Below are 13938 nucleotides of genomic sequence, written 5' to 3'. Positions count from 1 at the left end.
GTGAGAGAGCAAGAGAGTGAGAGAGAAAGGGAGAGCGAGAGAGAGAGAGAGTCAAATGGCTCATAGTTCATAAGTAGTTCATTCATTTCAAGTACAGGTGTTGCCTTTGAAAGCAAAAACTAATTGAACTCTGACTTGCTTAGCCTGTTTTGCTGGCCTCACACATGCTGCCTTACACAACTGATCAGTGAAACATTTTGGAAAACAGAGGGATTGGCTTGAAATGAAAGCATCTTCACTTCTGCTCCCATGACCACAGAGAATGTGACAGACAATAGTGGTTAAATCACCGGAGAAGATCACAAAGGCTGATGGAGAGAGAGGGAGGGAGGGCAGTACCTAGCCCTCAGGCCTATGTACAGTACAGTGTGTGTTGTGTGTCCTGTATGGTAATCTGACTGTGTGTCCTGTATGGTAATCTGACTGTGTGTCCTGTATGGTAATCTGACTGTGTGTCCTGTATGGTAATATGACTGTGTGTCCTGTATGGTAATCTGACTGTGTGTCCTGTATGGTAATCTGACTGTGTGTCCTGCATGGTAATATGACTGTGTGTCCTGTATGGTAATCTGACTGTGTGTCCTGTATGGTAATCTGACTGTGTGTCCTGCATGGTAATCTGACTATGTGTCCTGTATTGGAAAGGGGGATACCTAGTCAGTTGTCCAACTGAATCTATTCAACTGAAATGCATCTTCCACATTTAACTTCTCCTCTGAATCAGGGAGGTGTGGGGGGCTGCCATAATCCACATCCCTGTTTTAGACGCCCGGGGAACAGTGGGTTAACTGCCTTCCTCAGTGGCAGAACAACAGATTTTTACCTTGTCAGCTCAGGGATTCCATCCAGGAACCTTTCAGTTACTGGCCCAACGCTCTAACCACTAGGCTACCTGCCGCCCCTGCTATATCATCAAATATGACTGTGTCCCCTGTATGGTTATCTGACTGTGTCCCCTGTATGGTTAGCTGACTGTGTCCCCTGTATGGTTATCTGACTGTGTCCCCTGTATGGTTATCTGACTGTGTCCCCTGTATGGTTAGCTGACTGTGTCCCCTGTATGGTTATCTGACTGTGTCCCCTGTATGGTTATCTGACTGTGTATGTGGGTTTACTTCACCAGTAAGTGTGTTTATTTGGCCGTACGAGTAGGAGGTAAAGAAACAGGAAAGACTTCTCTCTCCCTCTTTCTCCTCTCGCTCCTTCTCCTCTCGCTCCTTCTCCTCTCGCTCCTTCTCCTCTCGCTCCTTCTCCTCTCGCTCCTTCTCCTCTCGCTCCTTCTCCTCTCGCTCCTTCTCCTCTCGCTCCTTCTCCTCTCGCTCCTTCTCCTCTCCCTCTTTCTCCTCTCCCTCTTTCTCCTCTCCCTCTTTCTCCTCTCGCTCTTTCTCCTCTCGCTCCTTCTCCTCTCGCTCCTTCTCCTCTCGCTCCTTCTCCTCTCGCTCCTTCTCCTCTCGCTCCTTCTCCTCTCGCTCCTTCTCCTCTCGCTCCTTCTCCTCTCGCTCCTTCTCGCTCCTTCTCCTCTCCCTCCTTCTCGCTCCTTCTCCTTCTCGCTCCTTCTCCTCTCCCTCCTTCTCCTCTCCCTCCTCTCCCTCTCCCTCCTCTCCCTCTTTCTCCTCTCCCTCTTTCTCCTCTCCCTCTTTCTCCTCTCCCTCTTTCTCCTCTCCCTCTTTCTCCTCTCCCTCTTTCTCCTCTCCCTCTTTCTCCTCTCCCTCTTTCTCCTCTCCCTCTTTCTCCTCTCCCTCCTTCTCCTCTCCCTCCTTCTCCTCTCGCTCCTTCTCCTCTCGCTCCTTCTCCTCTCCCTCTTTCTCCTCTCCCTCCTCCTCTCCCTCTCCTCTGTGTGTTTTAGCAGCTGGATGACAGACGAGGACGGTTGTACTGTGTGTGTGTGTGTGTGTGTGTGTGTGTGTGTGTGTGTATGCATGCCTGTGTGGATATACACTGAGTATACAAAACATTAAGAACACCTGTTCTTTCCATGACAGACTGACCAGGTGAATTCAGGTGAAAGCTATGATCCCTTATTGATGTCACCTGTTAAATCCACTTCAATCAGGGGAGGAGACAGGTTAAAGAAGGATTTTTAAGCCTTGAGACATGGATTGTCTGTGTGTGTCATGCAGAGAGTGAATGGGCAAAAGAAAAACATGTAAGTGCCTCTGAACGGGGTATGGTAGTAGGTGCCAGGCGCACCGGTTTGAGTGTGTCAAGAACTGCAATGCTGCTGAGTTTCCCATGTGTATCCAGAATGGTCCACCACCCAAAGGACATCCGGGCCAACTTGACACAACTGTGGGAAGCATTGGAGTCAACATGTGCCAGCATCCCTGTGGAACACTTGACACCTTGTAGAGTGGGGGGGGGGGGGGGTCAACTCAATATTAGGAAGGTGTTCCCAATGTTTGGTATACACAGTGTGTGTGTGTGTGTGTGTGTGTGTGTGTGTGTGTGTGTGTGTGTGTGTGTGTGTGAGAGGGGGAAGTTACAGGGGGACCCATCTCTGCTCTGCTCTAGATCTCCATTCCTCCAGTCAGTATTTACATCGTCACAGTGGAGATGAACCTCAGTGGAGATGAACCCCTCAGAGCCCAACATGAACCTCTTCTCTACTTCAGGGTCAGCACAGATTGTGGTAATATTGCTGTACATGCAAAGTTGCTGTGACGTTGTGTGAACGTTGCTGTACCTGCTATGTTGCTGCGACATGTGAACGTTGCTGTACTTGCTATGTTGCTGTAACGTTGTGTGAACGTTGCTGTACTTGCTATGTTGCTGTAACGTTGTGTGAACGTTGCTGTACTTGCTATGTTGCTGTAACGTTGTGTGAACGTTGCTGTACTTGCTATGTTGCTGTAACGTTGTGTGAACGTTGCTGTACTTGCTATGTTGCTGTAACGTTGTGTGAACGTTGCTGTACTTGCTATGTTGCTGTAACGTTGTGTGAACGTTGCTGTACTTGCTATGTTGCTGTAACGTTGTGTGAACGTTGCTGTACTTGCTATGTTGCTGTAACGTTGTGTGAACGTTGCTGTACTTGCTATGTTGCTGTAACGTTGTATGAATGTCTCTGTACCCGCTATGTTGCTGTGACATGTGAACGTTGCTGTACTTGCTATGTTGCTGTAACGTTGTATGAATGATTCTGTACCCGCTATGTTGCTGTAACGTTGTGTGATCGTTGCTGTACTTGCTATAACGTTGTTGCTGTACCTGCTATGTAGTTGTAGGCTGCCAGTGCGCTACTGATGAGGGCCATGTTGGTGCTGCCCGTCGTAGCGTTGATTACAGGGTTCATGTCCGGAGGCTGGGGGGCGCTCTCCTCCACTCCTTCCTCGTTCGTCTTTACCTCCCCAGAGTAGGAGCCTGACTCTCTCCCTCGCTTCTTCTTGCCTGAAGGGATAACTAAGAGCATAACATCGGGATGTTAACATCACACACACACGCGTTGATACATTGCCAGAGAATCAAGGTTCATTGACTGAGAATCTCACTGAGTCAAACTGCACATCTGTAACTATTCTGCCTAAAGAACACTTAAAGACAGCCTCAATATGACTGCCAACGCATGATTTCAAAATGAAACATTTTATTTACAATACGTACTAAAGGTTAATTGGTTTCAAAAACATGCATATTTAACGTTATACAGCTGTGTTTGTTGCAGTTAGTGATCTGAGTGTCAAGCATGTGTGTGTTGTTTTCCAGAGTACTATGAGTGGACTACTGAGTCACCCTCTTCCTCTGTTGCTGTATCCTCCTCGCTACACATGCTTCCTTCACTACTCTGTCTACACTGGAACTGTACACGACGCTATTACTAATGGTGACTCAGATCTCCAGCATTCCACTTGGATCTGTCTAGCTAACTCTGACTCACTTCACTACGGGAATAGATCTATTGTGAGAATCACTGTGTTTGATCCTTTTAAAGCTGAAAACATGTGCACACGATCAGAGTGATTTCTCTCCCAGTTTAAGCTGCTTTCACAATATTTACCACAAATGTCATGTTCGACTTGGACTTTACAAATTTGATTCTAGGACTATTGAGTACTGTGAAAGACCATGTCACTAGATTTAGGAATAGGATTTAGAAATGTTTTGCAGTGTGAAGGTAGTATGAGACTGTAGTTTAGGAGTGCAGTGTGAAGGTAGTCTGAGACTGTAGTTTAGGAGTGCAGTGTGAAGGTAGTCTGAGACTGTAGTTTAGGAGTGCAGTGTGAAGGTAGTCTGAGACTGTAGTTTAGGAGTGCAGTGTGAAGGTAGTCTGAGACTGTAGTTTAGGAGTGCAGTGTGAAGGTAGTCTGAGACTGTAGTTTAGGAGTGCAGTGTGAAGGTAGTCTGAGACTGTAGTTTAGGAGTGCAGTGTGAAGGTAGTCTGAGACTCTGTAGTTTAGGAGTGCAGTGTGAAGGTAGTCTGAGACTGTAGTTTAGGAGTGCAGTGTGAATGTAGTCTGAGACTGTAGTTTAGGAGTGCAGTGTGAAGGTAGTCTGAGACTGTAGTTTAGGAGTGCAGTGTGAAGGTAGTCTGAGACTGTAGTTTAGGAGTGCAGTGTGAAGGTAGTCTGAGACTGTAGTTTAGGAGTGCAGTGTGAAGGTAGTCTGAGACTCTGTAGTTTAGGAGTGCAGTGTGAAAGTAGTCTGAGACTCTGTAGTTTAGGAGTGCAGTGTGAAGATAGTCTGAGACTCTGTAGTTTAGGAGTGCAGTGTGAAGGTAGTCTGAGACTCTGTAGTTTAGGAGTGCAGTGTGAAGGTAGTCTGAGACTCTGTAGTTTAGGAGTGCAGTGTGAAGGTAGTCTGAGACTCTGTAGTTTAGGAGTGCAGTGTGAAGGTAGTCTGAGACTCTGTAGTTTAGGAGTGCAGTGTGAAGGTAGTCTGAGACTGTAGTTTAGGAGTGCAGTGTGAAGGTAGTCTGAGACTCTGTAGTTTAGCTAAACTAAAGGTGATCTGAGGTTGAGTTGTTTGAGCAGTAGTAGATCCATCCACATGCTGGTCTGATTACTGAGCTTCATAATGGATACTTCAGTCACTCAACCAACACACACTGTCTGTATAAGTCTGTATATCGCCTTGTACTTAGCCTTATAAAGACTAGAGGTGGGCTCACTCTGTAATCCAAAATGGACATGTGAGACAGACCTGGCCTGTGTTAATTAGCTGTTCACTGAAAACACAACGACTCAGCCAGTCAGACAATGTAAACTGGGATAAACACAGAAATGGAGAGTTGGCATGAGTTAAATGACCCAAACTAGTGCAGTGTGTGTGTGAGGGGTGTGTGTGTGTGCGTGCGTGTGTAAGCATGTTAGCTGTCAAACACACACACATGCTCGCACCCACACACACACTTAGACCCCTAATTGCAGGATGTGATGTAGTTTAGAGAGTGGCACTGCTGACTGAGTCGGTGAGTGTTTCCACCTGGACAGATTGCGGCGTAACGCACATTGGCTCACATTCAACCGATACGTCACAGACGTTAGATATACTGCTCTCATAGAATAAGGTCTGGAAAAGAGATGTCTCAAACAAAGACATTTGATCGTTTCAGAAGAATATATGGAGCGTTTTGTTAATCCCTTTGCTGAAATAAATAAATAAAAGAACGGAAAATACAGATCAAATGGAAAGATTTGTCTGATTTGTGTTTCATGGAAAAATGGTCCCAGCAAACCGGGAACATTCCCAGAACATCATCTACGATTCCCATTAAGTTCTAGTTAGGGTTTTATTTAACATTCGGATTCTAACATCCTGAAAACATTCAAAGAATGTTTTCAATTAAATATCCTTGGAATGTTCTTCTAAGATTCCCAACATCTCTAACAACCACCACAGAACATTCCTCAAACGTTCTCATTAGGTTTCCAGGTAATGTAATAACACAATGTACCAGTGATATTTTCCCAGCAAACCAAAATTGGTTCTGTGAAAGTTCCCAGACCATTCGTTAGGTTGCGGCATGTTCTCATAACACAAAAACTTTCCAGTCATGCTGATGACTATACAATGTTTGTAAGAACATTCCTAGATCATATTTCGTCCGTTCCTTAAAAGGTTTTCCAGAAAGTTTGTATTAGGTTGTGGCAACAGTCTGGTGGGAACATTGTGGGATGATTCTCCTGTATTGTAGGCCCACAAGGTGATTATAGACACACATGACACCATAGGCCATTTGAACAGCAATTAATCATACGAACACAAGCATCTTTTTTACCTTTCATATGTTGACAATCTGCACATGTGGGGTTTCAACCTGCAATGTTTGATTCTCAAGCCAGGTCTTTAATCCTCTACGTCACCAGGAAACTCTCTTACATTTTATGGTCGCCATGGCAGTATGGTCAATCAGGAATTACATGCTTCCTTTTTAGCCTTCTTAGACATAACTAACCCAGGGAAATACTGGTAACTGAGTTATTCACCGTCAATTCACCATCCTCGTTATATACTTCCTACCTCTGGGCCCATATTTACAATTTATCCAAGACTATGAGGGGTGATCTAGGTTCACTTTTGCTTTTCAGATCATGAAAGATAAGACGGGGGGGGGGACCATATCAAACGTCTCAATGTTCAACGGTACATTTTTACACAATGTCTTATTTTTTACACAAATATTCTGGGAACCTTTAATGAACAGATGGAATGTAAGAAACGTTGAATAATATATACAGTATAATCATCCCCACAACTAGAATGTTTTCTACAGACAGTATAATCATTACCACAACTAGAATGTTTTCTACAGACAGTATAATCATCACCACAACTAGAATGTTTTCTACAGACAGTATAATCATCACCACAACTAGAATGTTTTCTACAGACAGTATAATCATCACCACAACTAGAATGTTTTCTACAGACAGTATAATCATCACCACAACTAGAATGTTTTCTACAGACAGTATAATCATCACCACAACTAGAATGTTTTCTACAGACAGTATAATCATCACCACAACTAGAATGTTTTCTACAGACAGTATAATCATCACCACAACTAGAATGTTTTCTACAGACAGTATAATCATCACCACAACTAGAATGTTTTCTACAGACAGTATAATCATCACCACAACTACAATGTTTTTGTTAGGTCGCATTTGCTGCGACCTAACGAATGTTCTGGGAACTTACACAGAACCAATTCTGCTTTGCCTGGGGTTAGTGTCTACAGAAAGCAAATTATAGGTCCATCCCCTTTTCCCATCCTTACATTTCCAATCTAAACCGTTTTTCCCCCAGAAGGGTGGCATGTGTGAGGCCAGTGTGTGTGTGTTGTTTTGTGCATGTGTGAGTGCGAGTGTGTGTGTGTTGTTTTGTGAATGTGTGAGGCCAGTGTGTGTGTGTTGTTTTGTGCATGTGTGAGGCCAGTGTGTGTGTGTTGTTTTGTGCATGTGTGAGTGCGAGTGTGTGTGTGTTGTTTTGTGAATGTGTGAGGCCAGTGTGTGTGTGTTGTTTTGTGCATGTGTGAGTGCGAGTGTGTGTGTGTTGTTTTGTGAATGTGTGAGGCCAGTGTGTGTGTGTTGTTTTGTGCATGTGTGAGTGCGAGTGTGTGTGTGTTGTTTTGTGAATGTGTGAGGCCAGTGTGTGTGTGTTGTTTTGTGCATGTGTGAGTGCGAGTGTGTGTGTGTTGTTTTTTGCATGTGTGAGGCCAGTGTGTGTGTGTTGTTTTGTGCATGTGTGAGTGCGAGTGTGTGTGTGTTGTTTTGTGCATGTGTGAGGCCAGTGTGTGTGTGTTGTTTTGTGCATGTGTGAGGTCAGTGTGTGTGTGTGTTGTTTTGTGCATGTGTGAGGCCAGTGTGTGTGTGTGTTGTTTTGTGCATGTGTGAGGCCAGTGTGTGTGTGTTGTTTTGTGCATGTGTGAGGCCAGTGTGTGTGTGTTGTTTTGTGCATGTGTGAGTGCGAGTGTGTGTGTGTTGTTTTGTGCATGTGTGAGTGCGAGTGTGTGTGTGTTGTTTTGTGCATGTGTGAGGCCAGTGTGTGTGTGTGTTGTTTTGTGCATGTGTGAGGCCAGTGTGTGTGTGTGTTGTTTTGTGCATGTGTGAGTGCGAGTGCGTGTGTGGATGCGAGGTCACTCAACCGTGAGGAACTGTCAGCACAATAGCCACACACTTCTCTCCTCAGAAAACCACTTCCTTCTCTCTTTCTATCCTCCTAATCAGTGTTGAACTGGTGGGGGGGTAGACATATACTAGGGAATGTAATTAGTGTTTTGGACTCGGGCCATACTTCCTTCATGAATGATGCTTTGTTTGTGTTTCCGTCTCTCTCTTTCTCTTTCTATGTCTCTCTCCCTCTCTCTCTCTCTGTCTGTCTGTCGGACTCTAGCTCTGTCTGTCTGTCTGTCTGTCTGTCTGTCTGTCTGTCTGTCTGTCTGTCTGTCTGTCTGTCTGTCTGTCTGTCTGTCTGTCTGTCTGTCTGTCTGTCTGTCTGTCTGTCTGTCTGTCTGTCTCTCTCTGTCTCTCTCTGTCTCTCGCTCTGTCTCTCTCTTGCTCTGTCTGTCTCTCTCTCTTGCTCTGTCTGTCTCTCTCTCTTGCTCTGTCTGTCTCTCTCTCTCTCTCTGTCTGTCGCTCTGTCTCTCTCTCGCAGAGTTCTGGGAACTTGGTGAAATGATGTCAGTAACTGATAATAATATAAAACAAGGCGATGAGGTCAACATTATGATGTACATAGAGGGACCCATTCATTCTGGTGAAAACAGTGTTCTCTCACTATACTAATGACAGAGCAAACCAAAAGGACTGCACATGCTGGGGCACATATTTTAACACCGACTTTAAATAGGAGTATAACAGAACTCTGAATGACCCTGTCATTCTCTTCGCTTGTTGAGAATATGTTTGGGGTTGCTGGAGTCTGGTGTAGTAGTAGAGTACAGCTGCTGACTACGGACTCCGTACCTCACATGTGTGCATATCTATGCGCGTGTTTGTACGTGTACAGTACCAGTCAAAGGTTTGGACACACCTACTCATTCAAAAGGTTTTCCTTTATTTTTACTATTTTCTACATTGTAGAATAAATTATTAAATAACACATATGTAATCATGTAGTAACCAAAAAAGTGTAAAACAAATCAACATATAGTTTACATTTGAGATTCTTCAAAGTAGCCACCCTTTGCCTTGATGACAGCTTTGCACATTTTAGATTAACTATCTTCAAAGTAATGACTCGGGACGTCGGGTTTGATATGAAAGCTTCTTTTAGTAATAATATTTGTTCACATTACATTTACAAACTTTAGATTCTACAGAACAATGAATAATGAGTTGCTAGCAAAAAGGAGTCAAAATAATCATCTGTCAATTGCACTTAACTAGCGCGTTCTCTCTACTTCCTGTCGCAAGGCATTCTGGAACTTGCAGTCAAAAGCCTAATTCAATACTAACCAGTACAAAATATGTATGTAGTTCTCTCAATCTCCAACACAAATTCTAATACAATTACAAATATCTTTAGATAGAGCTCGATGAATTAACTTAAACATTAACTCTGTAACGCATTAAAGTTACAACAGCACACTCTTGGCATTCTCTCAACCAGCTTCACGAGGTAGTCACCTGGAATGCATTTCAATTAACAGGTGTGCCTTGTTATAAGTTAATTTGTGGAATTTCTTTCCTTCTTAATGCGTTTGTGCCAATCAGTTGTGCTGTGACAAGGTAGGGGTGGTATACAGAAGATAGCCCTATTTGGTAAAAGACCAAGTCCATATTATGGCAATAACAGCTCAAATAAACAAAGAGAAATGACAGTCCATCATTACTTTAAGACATGAAGGTCAGTCAATCTGAAAAATGTCAAGAACTTTGAAAGTATCTTCAAGTACAGTCTCAAAAACCATCAAGCACTATGATGAAACTGACTCTTATGAGGACCGCCACAGGAAAGGAAGACCCAGAGTTACCTCTGCAGCAGAGGATAAGTTCATTAGAGTTACCAGCCCAAATAAATGCTTCACAGAGATCAAGTAACAGACACATCTTAACATCAACTGTTCAGAGGAGACTGTGTGAATCAGGCCTTCATGGTCGAACTGAGGCAAAGAAACCACTCCTAAAAAACACCAATAAGAAGAAGACACTTGCTTTGGCCAAGAAACACGAGCAATGGACATTAGACCAGTGGAAATCTGTCCTTTGGTCTGCTGAGTCCAAATTTGAGATTTTTGGATCCAACCGCAGTGTCTTTGTGAGACGCAGACTAGGTGAACGGATGATCTCTGCATGTGTAATTCCCACCGTGAAGCATGGAAGAGGAGGTGGTTTGATGGTGCTTTGCTGGTGACACTTAACCAGCATGGCTACCACAGCATTCGGCGCGATACACCATCCCATCTGTTTTGCACTTAGTGGGACTATAATTTGTTTTTCAACAGGACAATGACCCAACACACCTCCAGGCTGTGTAAGGGCTATTTGACCAAGAAGGATAGTGATGGAGTACTGCATCAGATGACCTGGCCTCCACAATCACCCAACCTCAACCAAATTGAGATGGTTTGGAATGAGTTGGACCGCAGAGTGAAGTAAAAGCATCCAACAAGTGCTCAGCATATGTGGGAACTCCTTCAAGAGTGTTGGAAAAGCATTCCAGGTGAAGTTGGTTGAGAGAATACCAAGAGTGTGCAAAGCTGTCATCGAGGCAAAGGGTGGCTACTTTGAAGAATATAAAATATAAAATACATTTTGATTTGTTTAACACTTTTTTGGTTACTACATGATTCCATATGTGTTATTTAATAGTTTTGATGTCTTCAGTATTATTCTGTGTCCAAACTTTTGACTGGTACTGTATGTGTGTGTACATGTATGTGTGTGTACATGTACAGTTGAAGTCGGAAGTTGACATACACTTAGGTTGGAGTCATTAAAACTCATTTTTCAACCACTCTACAAATTTCTTGTTAAATAAAATAAAATAAAATGTTATTTGTCACATACACATGGTTGGCAGATGTTAATGTGAGTGTAGCGAAATGCTTGCGCTTCTAGTTCCGACCATGCAGTAATATCTAACAAGTAATTTAACAATTTCACAACAACTACCTTAAACACACAAGTGTAAAGGAATGAATAAGAATAACAAACTATAGCTTTGGCAAGTCGGTTGGGACATCTACTTTGTGCATGACACAAGTCATTTTTCCAACAATTGTTTACAGACATGTTATTTCACTTATAATTCACTGTATCACAATTCCAGTTGGTCAGAAGTTTACATACACTAAGTTGACTGTGCCTTTAAACAGCTTGGAAAATTCCAGAAAATGATGTAATGGCTTTAGAAGCTTCTGATAGGCCAATTAAAATAATTTGAGTCAATTGGAGGTGTACCTGTGGATGTATTTCAAGGCCTACCTTCAAACTCATTGCCTCTTTGCTTGACATCATAGGAAAATCAAAAGAAATCAGCCAAGACTTCAGAAAAAAAGTCTGGTTCATCTTTGGGAGCAATTTCCAAATGCCTGACGGTACCACGTTCATCTGTACAAACAATAGTACGCAAGTATAAACACCATGGGACCACACAGCCGTCATACCGCTCAGGAAGGAGAGGCGTTCTGTCTCCTAGAGATGAACATACTTTGGTGCGAAAAGTGCAAATCATTCCCAGAACAACAGCAAAGGACCTTGTGTAGATGCTGGAGGAAACAGGTACAAAAGTATGTATATCCACAGTAAAACGAGTCCTATATCGACATAACCTGAAAGGTCGCTCAGCAAGGAAGAACCCACTGCTCCAAAACCGCCATAAAAAAGCCAGACTACGGTTTGCAACTGCACATGGGGACAAAGATCGTACTTTTCCCTCTGGCCATAATGACCATCGTTATGTTTGGAGGAAAAAGAGGGAGGCTTGCAAGCCGAATAAAACCATCCCAACCGTGATCACGGGGGTGGCAGCATCATGATGTGGGGGTGCTTTGCTGCAGGAGGGACTGGTGCACTTCACAAAGTAGATGGCATCATGAGGATGGAAAATTATGTGGATATATTGAAGCAACATCTCAAGACATCAGTCAGGAAGTTAAAAGCTTGGTCGCAAATGGGTCTTCCAAATGGGCAATGACCCCAAGCATACTTCCAAAGTTGGAAGGACAACAAAGTCAAGGTATTGAAGTAGCCATCACAAAGCCCTGACTTACTTATTGTGGGAAGCTTGTGGAAAGCTATCCGAAAGGTTTGACCCAAGTTAAACAATTTAAAGGCAATGTTACCAAATACTAATTGAGTGTATGTAAACTTCTGACCCACTGGGAATGTGATGAAAGAAACAAAAGCTGAAATAAATCATTCTCTCTACTATTATTCTGACATTTCACATTCTTAAAATAAAGTGGTGATCCTAACTGACCTAAGACAGGGAATTTTTACTCTGATTAAATGTCAGGAATTGTGAAAAACTGAGTTTAAATGTATTTGGCTAAGGTGTATGTGAACTTCCGACTTCAACTGTACATGTATGCCTTGTGTGCAACCACTCACCTGAGAGCACAGTGTCAGAGGTTATGACCGACGTCTCATCGGGGGGAGCACTGTCTCCAACCACGTTTGGGTCATGGGCACGGGGCGGTGGGGGGTAATACACTGGTACTCTGGGGCTGGGCACCTGCTGCAGCAAATTCTTTGGGACTGGAGAGAGAGAGTGGGAAGGAAGGAGAGAGGTAGAGAAATGTGTCATTTCTCCTCATGTACACAGAGAATAAGAGAGACAGAGAGAGAGGAGAGAGACAGAGAGAGAGGAGAGGGAGAGAGAGACAAGAGAGAGGAGAGGGAGAGAGAGACAAGAGAGAGACAGAGAGAGGAGAGAGAGAGGAAGAGAGAGAGAGAGGAGAGAAAGAGAGAGAGGAGAGAGACAGAGAGGAGAGGAGAGGGAGAGAGAAAGAGAGAGGAGAGGGAGAGAGAGACAAGAGAGAGACAGAGAGAGAGGAGAGGGAGAGAGAGAGAGGAGAGAGACAGAGAGGAGAGGAGAGGGAGAGAGAGACAAGAGAGAGACAGAGAGAGAGAGAGAGGGAGGGAGAGAGAGAGAGGAGAGGGAGAGAGAGACAAGAGAGAGACAGAGAGGAGAGGGAGAGAGAGACAAGAGAGAGACAGAGAGACAAGAGAGAGAGAGAGAGAGAGAGAGAGAGAGAGAGAGAGAGAGAGAGAGAGAGAGAGAGAGAGAGAGAGAGAGAGAGAGAGAGAGAGAGAGAGAGAGAGAGAGAGAGAGAGAGAGGGGAGAGGGAGAGAGACAGAGAGGAGAGGGAGAGAGAGAGAGAAGAGAGAGACAGAGAGAGAGGAGAGGGAGAGAGAGAGAGGAGAGAGACAGAGAGGAGAGGAGAGGGAGAGAGAGAGACAGAGAGAGAGGAGAGAGACAGAGGGGGGGATTGGAAGGAGGGCGAGAGGAAAAACAGAGACAACCTTCCTCTGACCCTGCAGTGGGCCATTCCCCAAAGTTACGCTCCTCGGGAAAACCGCAGTCATGACCCAGACATACAAACATGTACCCACAATGAACAGGGTCAAACATTCCTGCCCTCCTCACATGTGGTTTTGCGAACCTGACATGACCACACTTTCGGGTCACCGTCTGTCTGTCTGTCTGTCTGTCTGTCTGTCTGTCTGTCTGTGTCTGTCTGTCTGTCTGTCTGTCTGCCCGCGCACCAAAAACCCTGAAAAACAAAACAACAACGACTGCTTCTTTTTCACTGAGTTCAGCAGAATAAGCTCTACTTATGCACACAGTCAACATTTGGGGAGAAAAAAGGGAATATTAGTTGGAAAGCCCTTGGTGTACAAATACAGCGAACAAATGTACTGAGACAATATTCGTCTGTGGTCCAAGAAAGAGCCAATAAAAGTCCTGGGCCAGACCTCACAAGCCCTGTCAGCAGTATTACTGTACACTGAGTCTACAAAACATTAGGAACACCTGCTCTTTCCATGA

The 13938-nt window shown here is 44.1% G+C and overlaps 1 protein-coding gene across 2 annotated transcripts in view; it reads right to left on the bottom strand.

Moving 5' to 3' along the window:
* Window positions 1-13938, bottom strand: part of LOC139556035 (protein eva-1 homolog A-like) — a 167842-nt gene that overhangs the window by 2858 nt on the left and 151046 nt on the right. For both annotated transcript variants that reach the window (XM_071369511.1, XM_071369512.1), the window contains 2 exons: window positions 12498-12644; window positions 3208-3399 (listed from right to left, as the gene is read on the bottom strand). In XM_071369511.1, coding sequence (XP_071225612.1) covers window positions 3208-3399; window positions 12498-12644 — 339 coding nt within the window. The remainder of the gene's footprint in view (window positions 1-3207; window positions 3400-12497; window positions 12645-13938) is intronic.

This window comes from Salvelinus alpinus, chromosome 27, assembly GCF_045679555.1.
Source record: "Salvelinus alpinus chromosome 27, SLU_Salpinus.1, whole genome shotgun sequence".
Lineage (NCBI taxonomy): Eukaryota > Metazoa > Chordata > Actinopteri > Salmoniformes > Salmonidae > Salvelinus > Salvelinus alpinus.
This window is presented reverse-complemented; position numbering and strand designations above follow the sequence as displayed.